Raw genomic sequence first — 27,479 nt, forward strand, 5'->3', positions numbered from 1 at the left:
CCTTAGGCTCAGGCCCGTAGTGGTTTCCAGTGCGCAGGCACTCTTTTTAAGCACATTGCCATTCGCCACAACTACCAGCACTGTATCAGCATTTGGCAGCCATTTGCATTTTCACTGGTTCAGGGCTCACGCAGGCGGCGAAGCCCGCTCCTGCCGGCCTAAAGAATGAGATTGTGGGCCACGATTGAAAAGAGCGCCTGCACATTGGAGCCTGCTCCAGCGGGGCTGCTCCCGCACAGCTTAGGGGGAACAGTGATCCTCACCCCAAGTACCAGCCCACATCTCCTTCACTTCTAGTGGCTCTGGTGCAGTCATCCTCCATTAACAGCACATGCTGTCTGAGGTCAGGGGGGGAAAGGCAGTGACTTGAGCACATAATCCCGGCTGACTCCTCAGTATCGATGGAGTGCTGCACTGTCGGAGGTGCCATCTTTCAGATGAGACAATAAACTGAGGCCCAGTCTGCCCTCGCAGGTGGACATAAAAGATCCCTTGGTACTATTCGAAGAGTTCTCCCTGGTGTCCCGGCTAATATTTATCCCTAAACCGACATCACTAAAACAGATTATCTGGTCATTATTTCATTTGTTGTTTGAAAGAGAGAGAGAGAGGGATCTTGCTGTACACAAATTGGCCACAGCAGTGACTGAATCTTCAAAATTAAAAAAAATACTTCATTGGCTGTAGAGATTTGGAACTTCTTGAAATCGTAAAATGTGCTATATAAATGCAAGTCTTGTGGGATATTTTTCAATTTAAATGGTGGTGGGGGAAGGGGGGTGAATATGGACTAAAAATATATGATGTTGTGGCCCTGAGTAGTACAAATGAGGAAGAGCCCACGTTCGATTATCTATCGGTGCTGAGTTAGCTGATCCGTGCTGGGGTGGTGGTAGGGATACTAAAATTGGTCTCCGCACCCCTGGGCTCGGAGCCAGAGTTCTGGATCAGCATCTAATGACACCTGCTGGATAGTGGTGTACATGGATATTAGTGAGGACCGGATTGGTCTCGGCTGTGATTCTGCCCTCCCCAGGGATGCTGCAGTAGCCTGCTGGCACTTACTATCCAGGCTCTCTCACAGCCACTCGGGTGAGGCCCTGGCATGAGTCGGGGTTAGTGGGGATGGAAGAAGATTCTGGAAGTAGGGGAGTTGCTCCGTCCGTGAATCTCAGGACTGCGCCATTTTGTTTTGCAGGGACCTCGTTGACGAGGCAAAGGACTACCACCTGATGCCCGAGCGGCGCCCTCACCTACCGTCTTTCAAGACACGTTCAAGATGCTGCACTTCCATCGCCGGCTTGATCTACGCAGTGGGAGGACTCAATTCTGCCGGTCTGTGTTGACTCAGGCTGTTCAAAAGGTCTGGACTAGTCTGGCTCCTTTAAGGGACATTTCATGATGGCATTTATTTGTGCTTCTCGTTAATAGAGCAGTTATTGGGGACAATTTTTTTTTTCTTCCGCTGGCGAAGGCCTGTGGTGAGTCAGAGATGAGCCTCCTGCTGCAAATAACCCGTTCTCTGTCTGAAATTTGGCAAGAATTGTTCAAGATGCAACTCTCAGCAAATGCCCCTTAAAGGAACTTGGCTAGTCTGATTGTTGAGGGCCTGGGGGTCGAGGTGAGGGACAAAGTTTCAGCACATTGCGCAGCTTACCCGATTGACTCCGTGCTCCCAAGTTGATGATCCAAGTCATGAACCTGTGTCTGTCTGTCTGTGTGTCTGTCTGTGTGTCTGTCTGTCTCTGTGTGTGTCTCTGTGTGTGTGTGTGTTCGAATGTGTGTGTCTCTGTATCTGACAGAATACAGAACCAGTCATCCTGGTAATCTCATACAGCGTATATACATAATGCATTTACATCTGGTGGGGTATATAAGTAGAGAGACTCGGAGACATAGAACAAGAAGCAGTTATCCAGGTTGGAATCGCTGGGCCCCCAGACCTTGTGTTGATTTGTTACATCGGTCATATTTTCCTTCTTCATTCCAGAAATATTAGCCCTTCAATCCCGCACAGCTCTGTTCAGCTGGGTAAAGGCACCACCTGATGTGGAAATAATTTATACAGACCAGCAGACCCACGTTCAATCTAAGTTTCTACTGTAGCTGATCTCAGCCAAGTCACCAATTGGATGATTACAATTGCCCTCGGTGCTGTCTGTCTGTTTGTTTGGGCACCTGAGTGGGTGTGGGATGAAGCTGGGCTGTGATGTGCCCCACAGTGGAATACCCTCTGAAGAGGCTCACCCACGAAGGACGAGTAAAATAGTTGAAGAGGCTCTGCTCATGTAGTACAGTACCCTAGCGAGGACTTGGCACCTTCAGCTGGGGAAGGAGGGAAAAAGCGAATTGGCAAAAGAAAAAATAGTTTTAATCTCAAAAAAAAAAAGTTAGACTTCTTAAAACCAGAGGTCGGATGGCGTTGCTGAGGGCGTCGCCAAAGGGGAGATGATATGTGCGTCCTACAGTGGCTCCACTGAAAGCAGTGGGGTCCACAACACCAGTGTGTCCTCACAGGTGCCTGATCATTGAAAAGCAAGCTGCCAGCCTGGGAGCAAGGCTAACCAATAATTTCCTTCCCCTTCAGATATATTATCTAACATTGTGACCCCTGACCTCATCCATGCTTGCACCATTGTGTGTCATCAGTTTGCTGCAAGTTAGTAACCCTATGAAGCTATAATTGAATAGTTAGACGCTGGTTCGCTCTCTTAACGATTGACATGGGATCATGGAGTTACTGGGCTAGACCTCAAGTTCTGTCCATCCCCCTCTCTAACTGCTCCTGCCACGTGTTTGACTTTGCAGGTGACTCTTTGAACGTGGCGGAGGTGTTTGACCCCATTGCCAATCGATGGGAGCGGTGTCAAGAGATGACAACGTCCCGGAGCCGTGTGGGCGTGGCCATGGTGAACGGGCTCTTGTACGCAATAGGTGGGTTCGACGGGCAGTCGAGGTTGAGTACGGTGGAAGTTTACAACCCGGAGATGGACACGTGGACTAAAGTGGCCAGCATGAACAGTAAGCGCAGGTAGGACCGCATGGGCATGCCAACAGCGCTGTGGAAAACTGCATTTTGCCCCCCCTTTCCTGCACCCTTTCTCTGTCTCCCGCTCCATCACACATTCTGTGTCTTCTGCACCCCCCCCCATCACCCATTCAGTTTTCCCCTCTCCGTCACCAATTCTCTGTCTTCCCCTCGCCCTCCTTCACCCATTCTGTCCCTCCTCCACCCGTTCTCCCTCCTTCACCCGTTCTCCGTCTCTCTCCCTCCTTCACCCGTTCCGTCTCTCTCCCTCCTCCACCCGTCCTCCGTCTCTCTCCCTCCTTCACCCGTTCTGTCTCTCTCCCTCCTTCACCCGTTCTCCGTCTCTCTCCCTCCTCCACCCGTTCTGCGTCTCTCTCCCTCCTTCACCCATCCTGTGTCTCTCCCTCCTTCACCCGTTCTCCGTCTCTCTCCCTCCTTCACCCATCCTGTGTCTCTCCCTCCTTCACCCGTTCTGCGTCTCTCCCTCCTTCACCCGTTCTCCGTCTCTCTCCCTCCTTCACCCGTTCTCCGTCTCTCTCCCTCCTTCACCCGTTCTCCGTCTCTCTCCCTCCTTCACCCGTTCTCCGTCTCTCTCCCTCCTTCACCCGTTCTCCGTCTCTCTCCCTCCTTCACCCGTTCTCCGTCTCTCTCCCTCCTTCACCCGTTCTCCGTCTCTCTCCCTCCTTCACCCGTTCTCCGTCTCTCTCCCTCCTTCACCCGTTCTCCGTCTCTCTCCCTCCTTCACCCGTTCTCCGTCTCTCTCCCTCCTTCACCCGTTCTCCGTCTCTCTCCCTCCTTCACCCGTTCTCCGTCTCTCTCCCTCCTTCACCCGTTCTCCGTCTCTCTCCCTCCTTCACCCGTTCTCCGTCTCTCTCCCTCCTTCACCCGTTCTCCGTCTCTCTCCCTCCTTCACCCGTTCTCCGTCTCTCTCCCTCCTTCACCCGTTCTCCGTCTCTCTCCCTCCTTCACCCGTTCTCCGTCTCTCTCCCTCCTTCACCCGTTCTCCGTCTCGCTCCCTCCTTCACCCGTTCTCCGTCTCGCTCCCTCCTTCACCCGTTCTCCGTCTCGCTCCCTCCTTCACCCGTTCTCCGTCTCGCTCCCTCCTTCACCCGTTCTCCGTCTCGCTCCCTCCTTCACCCGTTCTCCGTCTCGCTCCCTCCTTCACCCGTTCTCCGTCTCGCTCCCTCCTTCACCCGTTCTCCGTCTCTCTTTCCCCCTCCTTCACCCGTTCTCTGTCTCTCTCCCTCCTTCACCCGTTCTCCGTCTCTCTCCCTCCTTCACCCGTTCTCCGTCTCTCTCCCTCCTTCAACCGTCCTGTGTCTCTCCCTCCTTCACCCGTCCTCCGTCTCTCTCCCTCCTTCACCCGTTCTCTGTCTCCTCCACCCGTTCTCCGTCTCCCTCCCCCACCATCACCCATTCTTTGTCTCTCCCCCTCCCTTATCTTGGAGGGATAAAGAGCTAAATTATGAGGACAGTTTGCCTAATTCCCTTGTTTAAAAGATTGAGGGATGATCTAATCGAGGTGTTTCAAATGATAAATGAATTCGATAGGATAAATATAAATAACCTGTTTTTGATGTGGAGGAATCCAGAATAAGGGGGCATAATCTTAAAATTAGTGCTGGGCCATTCAGGAGTGAAATCAGGAAGCACTTTTCCACACAAAGGGTAGTGGAAAAATCTGGAACTCTCTTCCCCTAAATGGCTGTGGATGCTGAGTCAATAGATTTTTGTTGGGCAAGAGTATAAAGGGATATGGATCAAAAGTAAGTAAATGGAGTTCACAGATCAGCCATGATCTAATTGAATGGCAGAACAGACTCGGGGGGGCTGAATGGCCCCATCCTGTTACTGTGAGCTGAACCATGCTGGTGGCTCATTGCTCAAAGTCTCTGCCTCTGTCAGACAGATCCGGATGGTCCCAGGTTTGATACCTGCCCTGTGCGGAGTCCACTAATCTCAGTAACGGAGTGATACAATTGGCCTCAGCATGTCTGGACTAGGGAAACGGGGAATCGACCATGGTTCCAGCCTCTGATTGCTCTCTACTGACCCCTGCTGGAAAATGTGTGTCTGTCTGCCTGTACACCCTGGATTGGCTTCACAGTCGGACAGCCTGCAGTCACTGTCGAGTTGAGGCATAAAAAATGGCCAATTGTACAAAGTACTGAGTGCTGCATGTAGAACTGGACTCCAGTGAGAGATCTAGCACCTTCAGGAGAAGAGAGGAAAAGCTGGAGGAGCAAAAAAGTAAATTGTGTTGCTTTCTTTTGATGGTTTGACAAAATATTGCCTGTATTCTTTGAATATTTTTAAGGCAGAGGTAGATAGATTCTTGGCAAGCAAGGGGGTGAAAAGTTATCGGGGGTAGGCGGGAATGTGGAGTAATCGGATCAGCCATGGTCTTATTGAATGGCAGAGCAGGCTCGAAGCGCAGAGTGGGCGACTCCTGCTCCTAATTCGTATGTTCGTATTGTCACCTTATTTTTAGTGTGTTGATTTGCTGCTACAGTAAAGCAGTTAGCTGAGGTGTCCCCAGTAGATTAGTGAGTGACTGCAGTTTGTGGTACTGAGCCACACAGGTCTGTGCTGAACTAGCTGATCTCAGCCAGGGTGGTGGTGAAGTCTGGCCGCTTGGGTAAGATGTAAGAGGGCCTCCATGGTCCTTGGAATTACAGCCCAGCATGCGTCGGAGAGGAGGGCACTGTTTAAGGAACATCTCTTGTTACAGCTGCACTCCCTTAATCCACCTAATCATTTTCTTCACAATTCTTCTCTGGTCTGCCGGTAGCGACTCATTCACTACAGTCCTATGGTGCCTGCCTACCTCTGCTGTCTTTAGACGGTGAGTGTTGGCTGGCTATTTGACAGTTGTGGTAAACCACTGTTCTACCTGTCTGTGTCTGTATGTGTATTCCAATAGGTACAGGTCTGGACATGCCTCGGCTGACTCCTCCCACTATTCCAGGTATATAAGTGACTACCTCCCAGTCCCTTAGTATTCTGGACGGGTCGACCACTCGAGACAAGACCTTCATTCTTTAGTTAATAAAAGCCTGATTGTTACTCGCTCAACCTCAGTCTTTTGAGTAATTGATGGCGCATCAATTTTATTAACTAAATTTTTTATAATGGAGAAGATCCTCACACCAGCATGCCTGGACCTGGACAGTCGGGAAGCGGACGCTTCCACCAAGTTTGCTCACTGGCTCACGTGCTTCGAGACATTCCTGACTGCCTCCACTGCGGTCAAAACGGATGCGGACAAACTGTCTGTCCTGATCTCCAAGGTGAACCACCGAGTGTACTCAGTCATCCGGGACGCGACCTCGTACACAGCCGCCCTCCAGCTCCTCAAGACCCAGTACACGCGCCCTGTGAACGAAGTATACGCTAGGCACCTTCTGGGGAGTCGCAAGCAACAACCTGGGGAATCGACTGAGGAATACCTCCAAGCACTGTCTGTGCTTGGCCGGGCCTGTGGGTGTAAGGCGGTAACGCCCACTAAGTACACGGAGGAACTGATCCGGGATGCCTTCATAGCGGGCCACAGGTCCAACTACACCCGACAGCGACTGCTGGAGCAGAGTGACCTCACCCTCGACAAAGCCTCCGAAATCGCAATAACGCTGGACGCAGCCTTCCAGGGCATGGATGCCTACTCCTCTGCACCGTGGACGCCGCGGGGAACGACAACCTGGGACACGGTAGGACAGCCCCATAGCACCGTGCCACCCCAGCCACAGCCCAACAACGGCCCAACTACCGCAGCAGTGTCCCAAAGCCAGACAGCAGTATCCCAAGGCCAGAAATGCTACTTCTGTGGCCAGGCCAAACACCCCAGAGCGCGCTGCCCGGCGAAGAATGCGACCTGCTCGGGCTGCGAAAAAAAGGGACACTACGCCAGCGTCTGCAAGGCCAAAGCCACCCCGAACGCCAGCAGCGCCGCGTGTGGGCCGTGCGAGCCGCCATCTTGGGCCCCCAACAGCGCCGCGTGGGGGCCGTGCGGGCCGCCATCTTGGGCCTCCCCAGCCATGTGCGGACCACCGCAGCAGCAGCCATCTTGGACGACTCCAGCCACATGGGAATCATGGACGCCGCCATCTTGGACACCAGCCGGGACGCAGCAGACCGCCAACCCCCCCGCCCCATCTGATACCCGCAGCGACACACCGACCCCTACGCTGGCCTCTGTGACGCTGGACCAAACGAGACCGCACCAGCTAGCTCGGTCCAAAATGGACGTTAAGGTAAACGGCCATGCAATAAACTGCCTTTTTGACTCCGGGAGCACAGAGAGCTTCATCCACCCTGACACGGTGCGGCGTTGCTCTCTCCCAGTCCTGCCTGCGCACCAGCGGATTTCTATGGCCTCCGAGTCCCAGTCAGCGGACATTGGCGGCTACTGCGTGGTGACACTAGTAGTAGACGGGACTGTGTTCAATAATTTTAAACTCCTGGTCCTGCCGGACCTCTGCGCTGCCGTTCTACTGGGGTTGGATTTCCAGTGCCACCTCAAAAGTGTTACGATGGCGTACGGTGGCCCCCCCCTCCCCACTCACAGTCCACAGCCAGCAGCCTCCAAATTGCCCGCCGCGCACCAGATGCAACCTCTCCACACTCAGAGTCCCACCCCCTCCACTGTTTGCTAACCTCACCCCCGACTGTAAGCCTATCGCCACAAAGAGCAGGCGATACAGTGCCGGGGACAGGGTTTTCATCAAAACCGAAGTGGAGCGGCTCCTGAAGGAGGGGATTATTGAGGGCAGCTCCAGCCCCTGGCGAGCCCAGGTTGTGGTCGTTAAGACCGGCGAGAAACAACGCCTGGTCATCGACTACAGCCAAACAATAAACCGCTACACCCTGCTGGACGCCTACCCACTCCCCCGCATAGCTGACATGGTCAACCAGATCGCGCAGTACCACGTCTTTTCGACCATTGACCTGAAATCAGCGTACCACCAGCTCCCCATCCGCCCTGAAGACCGCCAGTATACTGCTTTCGAGGCAAACGGCCGCCTCTATCACTTCCTTAGGGTTCCCTTCGGCGTTACCAACGGGGTCTCCGTCTTCCAAAGGGAGATGGACCGGATGGTCGATCAAAACGCGCTGCAGGCCACTTTCCCTTACCTAGACAATGTGACCATCTGCGGCCATGACTTGCAGGACCATGACGCAAACCTCGAGAAATTCCTCCGCACCGCCCAACTCCTGAACCTGACATATAACAAGGAGAAGTGCATATTCCGCACAGACCGCCTCGCCATCCTTGGCTGTGTTGTGGAACACGGGGTCATCGGTCCCGACCCGGACCGGATGCGTCCCCTTATGGAACTCCCACTGCCCCACTGCCTAAAAGCTCTGAAGAGGTGCCTAGGGTTTTTTTCCTACTACGCTCAGTGGGTCCCCTACTATGCAGACAAAGCCCGTCCACTGATCAAATCCACCTCTTTTCCCCTGATGGCAGAGGCCCGCTTGGCCTTCCACCGTATCAAGGAGGACATTGCCAAAGCCACCATGCACGCAGTGGACGAATCCATCCCCTTCCAGGTGGAAAGCGATGCGTCCGACTTCGCTCTGGCCGCCACCCTTAATCAGGCGGGGAGACCTGTGGCATTCTTCTCACGAACCCTCCAGGGCCCGGAGACCAGTCACTCCGCGGTCGCGAAGGAGGCCCAGGCTATCGTGGAGGCTGTGCGTCATTGGAGGCACTACCTGGCCGGAAAACGATTTACCCTGCTCACTGACCAGCGTTCAGTTGCTTTTATGTTCAACAACAAGCAGAGGGGCAAAATCAAAAATGACAAGATCTTGAAGTGGAGAATCGAACTTGCCACCTACAATTACGAGATCTTGTACCGGCCTGGGAAGCTCAATGAACCCCCAGATGCCCTATCACGTGGCACCTGCGCCAGCGCGCAGATCGATAGGCTGAGGGCCCTCCACAATGACCTCTGCCACCCGGGGGTCACCAGGTTCTTCCACTTCATCAAGGCCCGCAACCTGCCTTACTCCATCGAGGAGGTCAGGACCATGACCAAGAACTGCCAAGTCTGTGCTGAGTGCAAACCGCACTTTTATAGACCAGACAGAGCCCACCTGATAAAAGCCACTCGCCCTTTCGAATGCCTGAGCGTCGATTTCAAAGGGCCTCTCCCCTCCTCCGACCGCAATGTGTACTTCCTCAACATCATTGACGAGTACTCCCGGTTCCCGTTCGCTGTCCCCTGCCCGGACATGACCAGTGCCACGGTCATTAAATCTCTGAACAGCCTCTTCACCCTGTTCGGTTTCCCCAGCTATATCCATAGCGACCGGGGCTCATCGTTTATGAGCGACGAACTCCGCCAGTACCTGCTCGCTAGGGGTATAGCCACAAGCAGGACCACCAGTTACAACCCCCGGGGGAACGGACAGGTGGAAAGAGAGAATGCAACAGTTTGGAAGGCCGCCCTACTAGCCTTAAAGTCTAGGGGCCTTCCGACCTCCCGCTGGCAGGAGGTGCTCCCCGATGCGCTCCACTCGATTCGGTCACTGCTCACCAATGCCACCCCTCACGAGAAAATGTTTGTCTTCCCAAGGAAGTCCACATCGGGGACATCGTTACCACCATGGCTGACGTCCCCAGGGCCGGTACTACTGAGAAGACACGTGAGGGCCAATAAAATGGACCCCCTGGTCGAGAGGGTCGACCTCCTCCACGCCAACCCCCAGTACGCTTACATTGCGTACCCGGACGGGCGGGAGGACACAGTCTCCATACGAGACCTCGCACCCTCGGGGACCGCTGTAACCCACTACCCATTACCACCCCCCCCCCCCCCCCACGACCCGATATCCAACCCCAGCAGCTGGCTCGCCTTGGACCGTCACCCACGAGGACTACACTCCAGGGCCCCAGCCTACACGGGACGCGACGCCGGAAGCTCCACCACCCCTGCCGTCGCCACGTCGATCACAGCGGCAGACAAGACCTCCGGAGAGACTCCAATACACGAACTTTTAAATACACTTCACCCCGCCGGACTCATTTTTAAACAAGGGGTGAATGTGGTAAACCACTGTTCTACCTGTCTGTGTCTGTATGTGTATTCCAATAGGTACAGGTCTGGACATGCCTCGGCTGACTCCTCCCACTATTCCAGGTATATAAGTGACTACCTCCCAGTCCCTTAGTATTCTGGACGGGTCGACCACTTGAGACAAGACCTTCATTCTTTAGTTAATAAAAGCCTGATTGTTACTCGCTCAACCTCAGTCTTTTGAGTAATTGATGGCGCATCAACAGTGAGAGGCATCCCAGTTGCGCCCAGTCCTGTCCTTAAACCTGGCTTTAATTTAAATTCTCTTCTCTCTCTTCCCCCAACCTAGAGGGCTGAAGACAAGACCCCTCCCAGAACCCTGGCTGAGATCAGTGAACCAAGGACCAACTACGCATACAGCTGAGTTCCACTCCGGGCAGTGCATTTACTAAACTGAGCCTTAATCTGATACGTTATATGTAGCGCAGGCACAGCCAAGGGTCACCAGGCTGATCCTCAGTGTCAGGTATCTGAATTATGAGGAAAAGATTGGAGAGACTCGTGGCGGGGGTGGGGGTGGGAATTGAGTTGCTTTGCGCCTCCTGTTAGCGCCCGGGTGCGGCGCCACTAACGCCTCCTGCAAAATTCAGCGGGAGGTTAGCGGTGGCAGTAGTGCCCTGCAATGCTGCACTGCTGGCGATGACATCATCGCCGTGCACAGCACCCCGCTTGTGCCCCGGCTGCAAACTTCCCTTGCGCCCCCTGACCTATCGCCGGAAGATATGTCTGACTGGTTCAGGGGGCGTTTTGGCAGCAGCAGCAGTGCAAATTAAAGGGCAGGTGCCAGGTGGCCATTTTTCTTTTGGCCGACTGCCAGCACCTGCTCCTTCTTACCTCTGTGTGCGGAGTGCCGACTGCTCAGCTCGGCACTCCTCTCGAGTGCTGGGCTGTCTCCCCGGTGGTCCAGCAGGGCTCCGGTGTGTGCAGCGCTAGGCCCCTCCCCTTTAATCGGGGGTGCAGGCCTGCAATGGCACGCGCTACTTGCCGCCGCGCATGGTGCTGTTGCACGTAGCGCCGCAAAATTCACTGGTAGTGCCCCAAGAAGGAGGGGGAGCGCTTTCCGGTAGCGCCCCGCCTCCTGCTTGGGGCGTTACTACTGAATTTATGGCACAGGGGCGCTAACTTTTTCGGGTGCTAAAATTAGCGCTCCAAAGGGGGCACCACCGAATTTTTCCCCCTTGAGCTTTTCAGCCTCGAAAGAAGTTGCCTGAGGGGTGATCTTAAAGGGTGTAGAAGTTAATCGAGAACATGACTTCAACTGTGACAAGATAAGGGCTACAGGTTCAAACTGGTGAAACATAAACATAGAAACATAGAAGATAGGAGCAGGAGTAGGCCATTCGGCCCCTCGAGCCTGCTCCACCATTCAATGCAATCATGGCTGATTATCCAAGTTCAGTACCCGGTCCCTGCTTTCTCCCCATACCCCTTGATTCCTTTAGCCTTAAGAAATATATCCAACTCCTTCTTGAATATATTTAATGAATTGTCCTCTACTGCCTTCTGTGGTAGAGAATTCCACAGGTTCACCACTCTCTGGGTGAAGAAATTCCTCCTCATTTCTGTCCTAAAAGGCCTACCCCTTATCCTTAGACTGTGACCCCTGGTTCTGGATTCCCTGACCATCGGGAACATCCTTCCTGCATCTAGTCTGTCCAGTCCTGCCAGAATTTTATAAGTTTCAATGAGATTCCCTCTCATTCTTCTAAACTCCAGCGAGTACAAGCCCAATCGACCCAATCTCTCCTCATATGTCATTCTTGCCATCCCAGGTATCAGCCTGGTGAATCTTCGCTGAACTCCTTCCATGGCAAGAATATCCTTCCTCAGATAAGGCGACCAAAACTGCACACAATACTCAAGATGTGGTCTCACCAAGACCCTGCACAACTGCAGCAAGACATCCTTGCTCCTGTACTCGAATCCTCTCGCTACGAAGGCCAACATACCATTTGCCTTCTTAACCGCCTGCTGCACCTGCATGCTTACCTTCAGTGACTGGTGCACAAGGACACCCAGGTCTTGTTGCACTTCCCCTTCTCCCAATCTATTGCCGTTCAGATAATCAGATAAAGGTAAATTTAGGGCTGACGTGGGGAAATTTTTCACACACACCGTGATCAACACATGGGATGGACTCTCAGATAGAATAGCGGAGGTGCAGACCTCAAAACCATTTAATAAGCAGCTAAATTGGAGCACTCAGTATTTTTCTGAGTGATGGGCCATCCTAGCTCATCCATGTAGTTGGAAAGCCTGTTTCTTTCTATCATGTGAATGGACTCTGAGTGTTTGGGGTGTGGGTCTATAGCTCGTATCTCAACCTGTCTCTGCTGTTTGTTTCAGTGCAATGGGGACGGCTGTCATGGATGGACATATTTACGTTTGTGGTGGGTATGATGGAATCTCCTCCCTCAATTCAGTGGAATGTTACACGCCAGAAGCTGACAAGTAAGGAATCTTAATGATGCCTTTTTATTTTTGCAACCGTGGGTCAGTCAAAGGTGTGAAAAAGAAAATGTTCTTATGAAGGGATGACTGAGATACCACATGAGTACTTTGCTTCACTTTTCATGGGAGAATGTGATAGTGGGAAGGAATGGGGAGTGGGAGGTGTAGAGTAATTTAACCTATATATAAGGAAGGAGTATTGAGAATATCATTGGAGCTCAAAGTGGAAAAGGCTGCATCCTAGAATGCAGAGAGGAAACAGTGGAAGCTCTGACCACATCGTTCAAACATCCTTTGCCATCATAACATCGCTGTTTAAGAATGGAGAAAGAGATTAAACCAGGTAACTGTATACCAGTGAACCTGTCATTGGTAGCAGGTAAGCTTCTACAAGGCATCGGGCGGGATAAATTAATGCTCACCTAGAGAGAAACAAATTAATTAAGGACAGACAGCGTAGATTTTTAAACGGCAAGCAGTGTCTGACAATTTTAATGGAGTTCTTTGAGGTGTTGATAAAATAAAAACCATGGATGTTGTGTACGTAGATCTTTTTTTAAAGGTTCAATAAGACAAGGTTTGTTAAAATTAATGCGCATGGTATTAAAAGAATGTGGTAGCATGGAAGGGATGCTGGTTAAAGGAAAGAACAGTTTTATTGATGTAGTCAGCTGTGGCTCAGCAGACAACACTCTTGCCTCCAAGTCAGAAGGTTGTGTGTTCAAGACCCACGCCTGAGCACAAAATCTAGGCTGACACTCCCTGTGCAGTACTGAGCGAATACAGCACTGTTGGAGGTGCCGTCTTTCGGATGAACATTAAACTGAGGCTCCGTTTGCCTGGTGGATGTAAAAGATCCCATGGCATTATTCTGAAATTTGCCAGTACACTTCACACCTAATCTCAGCCTATTACCATCTCGTCTAGCTTCGAATACCTTTTATTGTCTCTTTTACTGCTTTTGTTTCTTTTACTTCTTTTGTCCGATCGCAGCCCTGCCTTCGATCTATTTTCTTTTCTTTCCAGTTTTGAAGAAGGGTTCGACCCAAAACGTCAACTCAAATTTCTCTCCACGGATGTTGCCTGACCTGCTGAGTTTTTCCAGCATTTTCTGTTGTTATTTCACTATCTCATTGCTGTTTATGGGACCTTGCTGTGGCTGTGTTTCCTACATTACAACAGTGACTATACTGCAAAAGTACTCCATTCAATGGAAAGCGCTTTGGGATGTCCCAAATTTGTGAAATGCACTATATAAATGCAAGTCTTTTTAAAAATGTAAACGGTGGTGACCAATGTTCCCCTGTAATCTTTTTTTTGGGTGTGCGGTCCATTCAAATTAGTGAGCATGTGCGTTTTTTGCCATTAGAACGCCATAGAGCCAGCTGTGCGGGAGCTAAACGGGAACGTTGGTGGTGACCCCCCCCACCATCCCAAGGATCTGTGATCAATGTTGGGATCTTTACCATTCTCAAAAAAATATATAATGTGACTTTAGGAAGGAATAGACTGGTTAGTTAGTAGGTTGAACAGATAGATGTCAATGAAACAATGTGGTGAACTGTGAGGTGAATCATTTTAGGAGGAAGAAGGAGAGGAAATATACACTAAATGGTAAAACTTTAGAAAGAGTAGAGGAGCAGAGAAATTTGAAGATTCAGATGCACAAATCTTTAAAAGTGGAGGAACTTTAATAAACCTGAGCTCCTACGTTTTATAAATGGGACATAGAGTACAGAAACAACGAGGAAATGCAAAACCTATGCAAATCATTGGTTAGGCCTCAGATCAACTTACTTTAGGAAAGATAATAAGATCATGGAAAGCATGCAGAAAGAAAGAACTTGCATTTATATAGTGCCTTTCACAACCTCGGAATGTCCCAGAGCACTTTACAGCCAATGAATTATTTTGAAGTGGAGTCCCTGTTGTAATGTAGGAAACGAGGCAGCCAATTTGCACACAACAAGCTCCCACAAACAGCAATGAGATAATGACCAGATAATCTGTCTTAGTTCAGTTTGTTGAGGGGTAAATATTGGCCAGGACAGCAGGGCGAACTCCCCTGCTCTTGGGATCTTTTACATCCACCTAAGAGGGAAGACGAGGCCTCAGTTTAACATCTCATCTGAAAGACGGCACCTCCAACAGTGCAGCACTCCCTCAGCACTGCACTAGAGTGTCGGCCTAGATTTTGTGCCCAAGTCTCTGGAGTGGGACTTGAACCCATACCTTCTGACTCGGAGGCGAGAGTGCTACCAACTGAGCCACAGCTGTCACCAGAAGAACTTCACTAAGATGATGCCAACAAAAGCTTACATTTATATCACCCCTTTGCGTAGAAACAACATCCCAAGGCACTCCTCAGAAGTGTAAGGAAAAAATAGACTCCAAAACAAAGAAGGGGAGATCAGGAGGGGCGACCAAAAGTTTGAACAAAGAGTTGGGTTTTCAAAATTATGACGGTTTTGATAAGGTGAAGAGGACCAAACTATTTGTACTGGTCGGTAACTACATTTAAGATGCAGCAAAAAAAACGAAGGGAGAAGTTCAGATGAATGATTTTACTAACCTGTCTGTTTCTGTGCTCCGGTCCCCAACAGGTGGGTGTCTGTGACTCCAATGAGTGCCTGTCGCAGTGCTGCGGGGGTCACCGTGTTTGAGGGGAGGATCTATGTCTCTGGAGGGCACGATGGACTACAGATATTTAATACGGTACGTTCTGGGATTTATCGGGAAACGAGCTCCAGCAGGGAAGAGAGGCAGCAGAGCCGTGCATGAATGAAGAAAGCAGCTCAGTAATCCATGTGATACTTCATAAGTGCAAAAACTGAGCAGCTAGACCACAAGTACAGCACCGTGAATCATTTTCTCCCCCTCTCCTCCTTGTGGTGCTCATTCTTGCTGTCAAGTGGAGCAGTTACAAAGAATATCAGGTTAGAAACAGGCTGATTGATTTTACCCTTGTAACCTAAGTATCAAATGATTCCAGGGCTTCACTCTCCCCACCCTGGATGGGTGCAGCTACAACAACACTCTACTAGCTCAATTATCCACTCCCTCCACCACAGGCGTACTGTGGCTGCAGTGTGCACTATCTACAGATGCATTGCAGCAAGTCGCCAAAGCTTCATTGGCAGCAGCTCCTAAACCCACGACCTCCACAACCTTGAAGGATAAGGGGAGGCAGGTGCATGGGAACACCATCACCTTCACGTTCCCCTCCAAGTCACACAGCATCCCGACTTGATCGTCACTGGGTCAAAATTCTAGAACTTCCTACCTAACAGCATTGTAGGAGCACATTCACCAAACGGACTGCAGCCGTTCAAGAAACAGGCCCACAACCACCACCTTCTCGAGGGCAACTAGGGATGGGCAATAAATGTTAGCCTTGGCAGCGACTCCCATATCCCAGGAATGAATGTAAAAACCCTGCCCAGAAGTCTCTTTCATGTGAGATTCTGCACATAAAGGGGCTTCTGGGCAGGGTAGTGGAGGCAAAAAAAACTGAATCATTTAAGAAGAGGTGGGTGATGTGTTGGGAGAAATCTTGGTTAATTTAGATGAACAAGCTAAGATGGGTCAAATGGCTTTTTCTTGCTCTAGACTTTAAAACAAGCTCTTTTTTTTAATAAAACAGGTTGAATGTTATAATCATCACACCACTACCTGGTACCCCATGCCGAGTATGCTCAATAAACGCTGTCGCCATGGGGTTACGTCCCTGGGCAGTCAGATGTACGTCTGTGGCGGTTATGATGGCTCGGGTTTCCTGAGTATTGTGGAGGTTTACAGCTCTTCTTCGGACCAGTGGTATCCGCTCGTCCCCATGAACACTCGCCGCAGCCGGGTGTCCCTCGTGTCGAACTGCGGCCGCTTGTATGCCATCGGTGGCTACGACGGACAGTACAACTTGAACTCGATGGAGATGTACGACACCGATACGAACTGCTGGACATTCATGGCCCCCATGGTGTGTCACGAAGGTGGGGTTGGTGTAGGGTGCATCCCACTCCTCAGCGTGTAAGGCAGTCATCGTTCTCCCAGTCACTGGAGTCTACTGCTTGGAAGCGGTGTGAACCAATGGTACATTTGTGGGGGCAACAAATGAACCCCAGTTTTCAGTGGCCCGCTGGTTGATATCCACTGGCCAAAGACTATGCAGTGACCATTACATCCTCCCAACAGAGATTGGTAACTGTTACCAGTACTCAGTAGCTGTCAGTAGAGTCTGCGGATGTTTTTAAAGGCAGACATTTAAGTAAAATGATAATACTTTATAAATTACACTTTTTAAAAATGAATTTGAATGTTAACTTATGAATAACTTGTTTCAGTGATTATGCGAATGCAGAGCACTGTATTAATAATGAAGACTGTTGGACTGGGCGTTACCATTGGTTAGACACTGTCCCTTCACCACTGAGATCTGGGTTATGGTGTGGGAAATGGAAAGCTGGCATACTAGGGGGCGCTCTTGTAGAGAGTTTTGCATCTGACCTATGCTGCACCTTATGAGTGCTTGCTGCTGACACTAGGTGTCTGAAATGGAAGTGTTCTATTTCTCAGAGCTCACATCGCCCCCATGTGAAAGGAGGAGGTTGAATGCTCACTCAAGTCCCCGGCTGATGGCCTGTCTTTCTGCAAAGGCTGATTATTCAGTGCGTGTGTGTTTAACCTGTTACTGGTCCAAGTAGTGTGTTGAATAGAACGTTTTCTCCTGTTCATTTATGTTAGAAAACCCTAATTCTGGGATAAATGGGTTGGTGTCTGTATATATGGAAGGTTCTGATTGTTTTACATTTCTAGGATGGTATAATAATTAGTTCTTTATATACTGTGATAGTGCAGTCTGCTGCTGCTCCCAACCCAAGTAAAACCAGCACTCTCTAGTAATTATTCATTGTTAGCTCTCCTGGCCCCGGCCCTCATCTCCCTTCTCCTTCCCTACTCTATTGTGCTGTTTGTCCTTTGGAGCTTCTAAACATAATCAAGACTATCGAGATTTTTAATGTTTACAGCAATCATGATATGGGAGAACTACCTGATAGTTAATATGGGTCTTTGCTTATCACTACCTTGTCTATTATAGCATCACCAAGAGTAATGGATCTCTGGGAGTGAATTAAGTTAGTGGTTATACCACTAGTGGTGGGTATGTAAAATGTCCCTGCTATATTCTGCTAAACTGGAAAACACCAGGCTGGACAATGAGAAATCCTGTCCTTGTAAGTATGGGTTGTATCTGAAGAGATTATGCGAGCTGAAGGGTGAAATATGGGTGGGTATATGTTTGTCACTGATGGGGGAGAGTTAGAGTATCGCACAAGAAACATATTGCACATTAAATTGTATTGTCTAAAGTGACATTTTATTCCCAATATTGTATTGGTATCTACTGTATGCTAATAAACTATATAACAATACAGGGTAGAAATTTAATCGAGTGGTTCGGATGGTTTATATATAGAATAACAGATACCCAGGAGTGAGTTACAGGATGGAATCTAATCAAGGGGTTCAGTTAGTTTATATATAGAATAGAATATAATGGACACCCAGAGTGATGAACCTGAAGGCTACAATCTAGTTGACAGATTTCAGGTAACATGACAGACTGTGAGATGGAGATGAAGTTGTTGCATTGAAATTGCTCTGCTGTATTTTGTGTTTGTTTCTCCTCTCCTGTAGTCGCTGGCTCTCGCTGTGATACGGTGTTGCAATTAGTCCCTGTGTTCTGCTATTACCACCATGTAGCCATCCTTCATGTATTTCAACAGTAAATCTCAGCTGATTAATCCAAGTGGAGGCATATCATGTCCTCCCCCTGCTTCCCCGCACATGCACTTTACAGCAGGAGTCATTGAATAGCCATTTCCCTCTCTCTAATCTAGTGGTACTGAGGCTAATTGCAAGCCCCTACTACTGCCACAGCTAAGCTCAAACCTGGGACCTCTGGTCTGAATAGCTCATTTGGGGAGGGCTGGAAATATGGTTAATCCACACCATGTGGTCCATCTGCTACAAGCTGTCTGAGCCCTCTTAAAATACAACACAGCCAAACACTGCATCATTGAACAAAATGACCTGTGTTTCACTTTAAAAACAATGCATATCAAAGAATCCTAGAATCTTACAGCAGAGAAGGAGGCCATTCGGCCTATCGTGGATGTGCAGGCTCTTTGAAAGAGCTATCCATTAGTCCCATTCCCCTGCTCTTTCCCCATAGCCCTGCATATTTTTCCTTTTAAAATATATCTCCAATTCCCATATAAAGAGAGAATAAAAGCAAGTGAATTCTTGTGAAAATAGTGTCAACGTCACAAGCTCTGCTCATTCACTTTACCAGTTACTAAAAACTTTAAGCAGTTCCATTGTCAGACCCAAAAATAAGATGGGGAAAGACTTCTGCCAAATGTGTTGCAATGTGGAATAACCGGTTAAAGCACTAAAAAAAAAAATTGTTGCTCTCTGCTCAGTTATCCCCGGCAACTATTACTGAGCCAAAAGATCGCATATCACTGGTGCTCAAAATCTGTGTAATGTAATTTTATTGTAAGGCCAGGATGTTATCTCCAAATCTAATTCAGGATCCCATGCACACTTGCTTTCCCATGTTTAATCGGTAGAACGTTTGGTTCTCAAAGACCTGGGAGTCTATATGTGTTATCCAACTATAACCTGATGGACCAGCCTCTCGAGTACCTTGTGTCTCTTAATATGGTCATGGTTGATGAAGAGGTACTGGACCAATGCAGTTTCCACAGGGCCCCTTACCCCCAGTCCTGAGACATTGACTTCTGCTGGGCTCCAATGGGGCTGGAGAGAATCACTGGCACAGAGCTACTTTTTGATTAGTGTTCCACTTTTCAAATGTCCTAAATTGTGAGTTTGGGCTCTGCAGTTCAGGCTGTGATCCTTCTTCTGGTGCCTTGGGATGTTTTACTACATTAAAAGCGGTATATAAATGCAAGTTGTTGTCTAGGCGATGGTTAGTGCCCTGTGAGATGAGTTATGTTGGCCAGATCTTTGCGGTTGAATTTAAGTTCCTGGCCTGACTCTCTCCACAGAAAGAACTTTATTCCAGTAAGAGAAGGAGCCAGGATCTCTGGACTTCCAACCTTCTCACATCCAGTGTGAAATCTAGATTCCTAACTTGTGAAGAGTAAAAGATAGGAACAGGAATAGGCCACACATCCCCTTGAGTAGGTCACCATCAATAAATGGTTAATAGAAATTTCCATCTGTGATGTGGGGGATCATGATAATCTACTTCCATTAGTGCATCCATTAGAGCAACTCTGTAGCAGCTGATAGGTCAAACTTCAAACGAATCTAAGGTACATATTGATGCGCAATCTGTCTGAGGTGTAAAAAGTATCTTGATTACCAGGTTATTTTGGAACACATGAATATTTTTAATGTAAAACTGTAATAAATTATGTACATCCATACTGAACCCAATCACAGGAGCCTGTGTTTCATTTATCAATACATGGAAGTAACCAAGACTTTCATCTCTTGCACTCGTCATATGCTGTGTACATTATTACACGTTCTTTGATAAATGTGCTGCTACCTTTGATGCCACAGTCCCTCAGATATTTTCTGTGACTGTGCTGCAGGTTTATGAATACATCTGCTCCAACTCAAGCTCGTTGACAAGCTCTGGTGCAGCTGGGACTGTGGCGTTTGTGTGTTTGGGCTTCATAACACCAGCAGCTAAAGTGGCCGTCTCAGAAGTCTGCGTTGTGATTAGCAAGTTAACTACCTCGCCTTTAGTGCCAATTGATGGAAGGTTAGGCGAGTCTTGTTGGCAACTTTTCAGTTCCCTCCTCTTCAGCTTAGCTGCCAGGCTACAAGGCGTGTCTGGCATTAGTGTCTCACGGGCAGGACAACAAAAGGATGGGGCAGCTGTTCTATCAATCCATGCACACACAATTCATCACACACATGCAGTGTCATCTGAGTTTTCCTCATTCAATCTTTTGATTAAATTGGTACAGAGGCTCTGGCACATAATTTAGAAAGAGATTTGCTCTGATTGTGGTTTTTGTTGCTGCTGATAGTTGTAACTTGGTCATCCGAGTTTCAAAAAATGCTCTGGTAAAATCAAGTAGCTTGCCTTGCTGACTATTGCTGTTTGTGATTTGTCCATTTAACTCAGCAATGGATCTATACATGTCATAACATTAACCACAGACATTGTGTTTGGATATTTTGGAATTATTTTATGTCTGAGGCATTTCAATCAACTCATTGAAACTGTGGAACTCCTCATCATCTCAATCCTACAATTTAAAACTTGAGCTTTTAAAACTCAAGCTTGATGCCAAGTAATCACTACATCCTGATCAGCTTGTCTTTTCTCAAACTTTTTTCAACCTAGCTGGTGTCCTGCATTGTGGCCCTTGGTTTCTGAATTGGGAGCAGCAAAATTCCTATTACAATAAACTCTTGTTTAAACGGCACTTTATCATCCGGGATACTTTAATAACTGGCAAAATAGATATATCTCAATACAAAACAACACCTCAATAACTTGTTTTGCCGAGTCCAAGTCTCCCGCGGTGGCCGAGTTAGTCAGTGGTGATGGTGAGTGGAAAAGCAGCACCATGGGGGTAGTTTTCCAAACCGCCACTACTCTGCATCTTGGCGCTGCCGGTAGTCTCTTCCAATCCGCCATTTTTCTGTGTGTTTACATTGTGTCTCTCCATCTTTATTGAGGATTATTTCCCTCATCTTGCATTATGGAATTCCAAAAAGCTGGTCCAAGCAAAAGGAAGAGAGTGGTGTTAACTTTAAAACAGAAAATCGAGATATGCCAAAGACTAGAAAGGGGAGAGAATCGTATGAACATTATGAATGAATTCAAAATCGGTTAGTCAACAATCTACGACATCAAATCGCAGAAGGATAAGCTGCTCAAGTTTTATTCAAGCTCGGAGACATCTAAGAGTGTAGAGAAACGGTGTACACTTCATAAGCCTAAGTTTGAATAGCTGGATACCGTGCTTTGAGTGGTTTTCTCTTAAGCGTTCAGAGGGTGTTCTGATTTCCGGACCCATGCTAATCGAGAAAGCGAAGGATTTCTACGCAAAGATGGAGCTCACTGACAAGTGTGCTTTCTCCGAGGGATGGCTAACGTGCTTCAAGTTACGGCACGGGATACGACTACTCGATATTTCCGGGGAGAAGAAATCGGCTGATCACAACGCCGCCGAAGAATACTGCAATTAATTCAATCGGATTGTGCAGCAACATGATTTGTCGCCAGCACAGATATACACTGTCGATGAAACTGGCTTATTTTGGAGGTTTTTGCCAGAATCAACACTTGCTGGGGCTAGTGAGGCTAATGCTTCAGGTTACAAGAAAAATAAAGATCGTGTAACCGTGCTAACATGTGCGAACGCTGCTGGATCACACTGGGTTAAACTTCTTGTTATTAGGAAGTATAAAAATCCCTGTGCATTTAAAAATGTGAGGCACTTAACTGTTAAGTATAAAGCTCAAAAAATGCTTGGATGGATAAGGAAATAATTTTGTATTGGTTCCATCATATTTTTGTTCCATCTGTGAAGGAACATTTCCGTAAAATAGGGAAACCTGAAGATAGCAAATGCATTTTATTGTTTGATAATTGTAGAGCCCATCCGCATGAATCCGAGTTGGTTTTGGGGAAATATTTTCACCATTTATTTGCCAGCAAATATAACTTCTCTCATACAACCCATGGACCAGGGCATTATCCAAAATCTCAAGTGTCATTACAAGAAAGACTTCTGACTTAAACTCATAAACCAAGATGACAAAATTCATTCAGAAGGAATACAATCTTAAAGATGTCATCTTTAATGTTGCATGTTTGTGGAACTTGGTGAAAGGTCACATTTTGAGGCATGCCTGGTGCAAATTGTGGCCTTCTGTAATGTTTGCTGAAGGTGGTTCTTCAGAGGAGGAATTTCATGGGTTGAATGTTCGTCCCAAGAAGAGTACATTAATGGAAATGGCTGGCATGGTGAAAAATGTAGGCCCAGCAAACCTTCTACGTTACCTCAGTGAAAGTGATATTGAGCAGTGGGTTGATGCAGATAGAGAAGTTGGCGTTGTGCATGTGCTAAGTGATGATGAAATAATTGAGACTGTTTTGAATCCAAAGAAAGAAAAGGAAAGTGAGATGGAAAGTGAAGAGGATGAGATTTATGAAGAGAAGATTTCTTGGGCTAAAGCTGCAGATGGATTTGCTTTAATCCTCCAATTTGCTGAAAGGCAGCCTTGCTATTCTGCCCAAGAAGTTATGCAACTCCATATTTTGCATTCCACCTTTCTACAAAAAAGGCAAGAGTCCACTAAGCAAGCAGACATCAGGGACATGTTTAAGAAAGCTTCCAAAAGAGTTGAAGCAGTGGAAGTGCCTGATGAAACTGCCCAGTTAAAAGTGGGTGATGAATCTGTTGAGGTGGAAGTGCATGATCCTGATGACCCAGCTGGCATGGATATTCTAATGAACCAGCTGACTTGGAATAAGTGTACAGTCAACTACAGTATACAGTAGTTTATAAGTTTAGTTTTAGTGTCAAGTAATTTAAGAGTAATTTAAGTTTATATTACTGTATTTGCAAGTTTAAGAAGTGCACATTTTTGTTTAAGTGAAGTGCTACAGTATTAGTGTTACCTACAGTAAAGTACAGTACTGTAATGGATTACCCTCAACTGGCAGTACTGTACTTCATCAAGCATCTTCTACCATACATTTAACGGAACATTCTGTAGGTGAGTACCCAATTATACAGTACATTTCTTGATTTTTTATTTTTGTGTTAAAAATTGACTTGGTAGGTATACCTCTCTGTTATCCAGAATTTTTCATCAACCGGCACCATCCTGGTCCCATAGGTGCCGGATAAGAGAGTTTACTGTACAATGATTTTACCTGGTGTATACTTATTCCAATTTCTAGCCATTTTTAGCTTCTTTGACAGGTATGTTTTTTATATCTCACTTTTTAAGAAACTTATATGATGTTAGAGCTGGGGAAAAAGGATTGGTTTCTAATATTGAGCATGTAGCTCTGGCATCAAGCTCTCCCAGGCTGGATGTTGCATGTTTAAAATGCCAAGTAAATCTCCCTCTACTCTGCCCACCCATATCAATAGCTCATGCCCTATTACATGTGACACTGTCTAATTCTGACACCAACCACTTCTCTCAGTGAGAATTGGTACCCAGTTTAGCGCAGTATTGTGCTGTGGGTTCACGGACACAAGGTAATGGGTTGAGACTCAATTCACAGAGGACCCTTGCAGTCAAATAGAGAGAAATCTTCCCTCAGTCACTCATTTAATGATAGGTGCTGGACAGGGATATAAACCAACCCGTACTCTCTAGAGGTAAAGATGAAAGTACATACAGTATTATATGTAAGGGCTTTTCTTTTTGCTTTGCTCTTCCATTATCTACAAGAACTGCAGAAGACATACGGCATTTCTGTGTGCCAAAAAGAGCCAATGTAATTAAATCATCCACATCGGAGTTTAGTGCTAGAAAGATGAGCTTGGAGCTGTTGTCTCTGTGCCAGGAATGAGGGTTCTAGATGCAGCCTATGCTTATAGAATTATTAGAGGGAATGACACAGATAACGTGCACGGCGATGCGAAGGCTGCAGGAGGCCTTGCGTTACAGTTGCTGAGCTCAGTCGCAGGGTGATTAGCCCTTGGGTCTTCCCTCCCATCTCTTATGAGTATCCAAGTTTGCTGATGATACAAAGCTAGGTGGGAAAGTAAGTGTGAGGGATATGCAAAGGGATATAGGCAGGTTAAGTGATTGGGCAAGAACATGGCAGATGGAATATAATGTGGAGAAATGTGAGGTTATCCACTTTGGTAGGAAAATAGAAAAGCAGAATATTTTTTAAATGGTGAGAGATTGGGAAATGTTAGTATTCAGAGGGACCTGGGTGTCCTTGCACACGAATCACAGAAAGTTAACATGCAGGTACAGCAAGCAATTAGGAAAGCAAATACTGTAGTATGTTAGCTTTTATTACAAAAGGATTGGAGTATAAGAGTAAGTAAGTTTAATGCAATTATATCGGACCTTGGTGAGACCACACCTGGAGTACTGAGTACAGTTTTGGTCTCCTTACCTAAGGAAGGATATACTTGCCTTAGAGGGAGTGCAATGAATGTTCACTAGACTGATTCCTGGGATGGGGGAAATCGTCCTATGAGGAGTGATTGAGTAGACTAGGCCTATATTCTCTGGAGTTTAGAAGAATGAGAGGTGATCTCATTGAAACATATAAAATTCTTAAGGGGCTTGACAGGGTAAATGCAGGGAGGATGTTTCCCCTGGCTGGGGAGTCTAGAACTAGAGGTCACAGTCTCAGAATAAGGGGTTGGCCATTAAGGAGAAATTTCTTCATTCAAAGAGTTGTGAATCTTTGGAATTCTCTACCCCAGAAGGCTGTGAATGCTCAGCTGAGTATATTCAAGACCGAGATCGATACATTTGGTAGATGGGGATAGTGCGGGAAGATAGAAGATCAATCATGACCCTATTGAATGTCGGAGCAGGCTTGAACGGCCAAATGGCCTACACCTGTTGCTATTTCTTATGTCCTTATGTTCATAGAACGGTCTCTCCTTTAATCCTCCAGCTGAAAGTCTATTACATCATGTCCTGCATCATTCCCAGGGCAGGTACAGCTCAGGTTAGATGCAGAGTAAAATACACTTAACACTGCTCCAGCAATGTGCCTTATCCTAACTTCAGAAGAGCGCTCCCTTATCACACCTCTGTTGGAATTTTTCCCACACTCACTGTCCTATGACCTCTGAACGGAATTGCTAATTGGTTCAATTTAGAGTCAAGTTTTGTGCTCTAGGTCTGTGCCTCCCTCAGGAATGGATCTACAGCCTAATCACATTACATGTCAGACCATTACACCAATCTGGACTGGATTTTGAATGCAGAGTTGAAAGGTCAGTATTTAATCCATTACAGCAGGTTTTATAAATGACACCAGATAATTATATAAAAAATAGGCCTGCACCGAGGGGTGTGTGTAGGACATTAGGCAAGATCGTCATCAACTAGAATGTTTGAGAAAAACAATGTTTTCAAACACCACATATCCTCTCAGCATCTACCCTGTCAAGCCCCCTCAGAATCTTATGTTTCAATAAGATCACCTCTCATTCTTCTAAACTCCAATGAGTATAGGCCCAACCTGCTCAACCTTTCCTCATAAGACAACCCCTGCATCCCAGGAATCAAGCTAGTGAACCTTCTCCGAACTGCCTCCAATGCAAGTATATCCCTCCTTAAATAAGGAGACCAAAAATGTACGCAGTACTCTAGGCATGGTCTCACCAATGTCCTGTAAAATTGTAGCAAGACTTCCCTACTTTTATACTCCATTCCCCCTTGCAATAAAGGCCAATATACCATTTGCCTTCCTAATTACTTGCTGTAACTGCATGCTAACCTATTGTGTTTCATGTACGAGGACACCCAGATCCCTCTGTACTGCAGTATTCTGTAGTCTCTCCATTTTAATAATACTTTGCTTTTTTATTCTTCCTACCAAAGTGGATAACCTCACATTTTCCCACATTATACTCCATCTGCCAAATTTTTGCCCACTCACTTAACCTACCTATCCCTTTGCAGGCTGTTTGTGTACTCCTCACAACTTGCTTTGCCACCTATCTTTGTATCGTCAGCAAATTTGGCTACAGTACACTCGGTCCGTTCATCCAAGTCATTAATATAGATTGTAAATAGTTGAGGCCCCAGCACTGATCCCTGTGGCACCCCACTAGTTACAGTTTGCCAACCTGAAAATGACCCATTTATCTGTTTTCTGTTAGTTAGCCAATCCTCTATCCATGGTAATATATTATCCCCAACACCATGAGCTCTTATCTTGTGCAGTAACCTTTTATTTGGCAACTTATCGAATGCCTTTTGGAAATCAAAATACACTACATCTACTGGTTCCCCTTTATCCACCCTGCTCGTTACATCCTCAAAGAACTCTAATAAATTTGTCAAACACGATTTCCTTTTCATAAAACCATGTTGACTCTGCTTGATTGTATTATGATTTTCTAAATGTCCTGCTATTACTTCCTTAATAATGGATCCCAGCATTTTCCCAATGACTGATGTTAGGTTAACTGGCCTATACTTTCCTGCTATCTGTCTCCTGCCTTTCTTGAATAGGGGCGTTACATTTTCGGTTTTCCAATCCGCTGGGACCTTTCCAGAATCTAGAGAATTTTTGAAAGATTACAACCAATGCATCCACTATCTCTGCAACCACTTCTTTTAAGACCCTAGGATGCAGACCATCAGGTTCAGGGGACTTGTCAGCCTTTAGTCCCATTAATTTGCCTAGTACTTTTTCTCTAGTGATAGTGATTGTTTTAAGTTCCTCCTTCCCTATTGCCCCTTGATTTTCCACTATTATTGGGATGCTTTTAGTGTCTTCTACCGTGAAGACAGATACAAAATATTTGTTCAAAGTCTCTGCCATTTTGTCGTTTCCCATTATTAGTTCCCCAGTCTCATCCTCTAAGGGACCAACATTTACTTTAGCTACTCTCTTCCTTTTCATATAGTTGTAGAAGCTCTTACTGTCTGTTTTTATATTTCTTGCTAGTTTACTCTCGATCTATTTTCTCCCTTGTTTTTCTTTTAGTTATCCTTTGCAAATTTCTAAAAAATATCCCAATCTTCTGGCCTACCACTAATCTTCACAACATTGTATGCCTTTTCTTTCAATTTGATACCCTCCTTAACTTCCTTAGTTAGCCACGGATGGTTCATCCTTCTCGTAGAGTCTTTCTTTCTCACTGGAATATATCTTTGTTATGAAATATCTCCTTAAAAGTCTGTCACTGCTT

At 47.1% G+C, this 27,479-nt stretch overlaps 1 protein-coding gene across 1 annotated transcript in view; it reads left to right on the plus strand.

The window, feature by feature from the left end:
• klhl18 (kelch-like family member 18) overlaps positions 1 to 20,028 on the plus strand; it is a 44,620-nt gene extending 24,592 nt beyond the window's left edge. Inside the window, 5 exon segments of the mRNA XM_085992567.1 lie at positions 1,149 to 1,335; positions 2,809 to 3,031; positions 12,457 to 12,561; positions 15,165 to 15,276; positions 16,205 to 20,028. Coding sequence (XP_085848693.1) covers positions 1,149 to 1,335; positions 2,809 to 3,031; positions 12,457 to 12,561; positions 15,165 to 15,276; positions 16,205 to 16,591 — 1,014 coding nt within the window. The 3' untranslated portion in view covers positions 16,592 to 20,028.
• The last annotated feature ends 7,451 nt before the right edge of the window (positions 20,029 to 27,479 follow it).

This window comes from Somniosus microcephalus, chromosome 7 (genome assembly GCF_052327205.1).
Source record: "Somniosus microcephalus isolate GS21.2 chromosome 7, FLI_Smic_1.0, whole genome shotgun sequence".
NCBI lineage: Eukaryota > Metazoa > Chordata > Chondrichthyes > Squaliformes > Somniosidae > Somniosus > Somniosus microcephalus.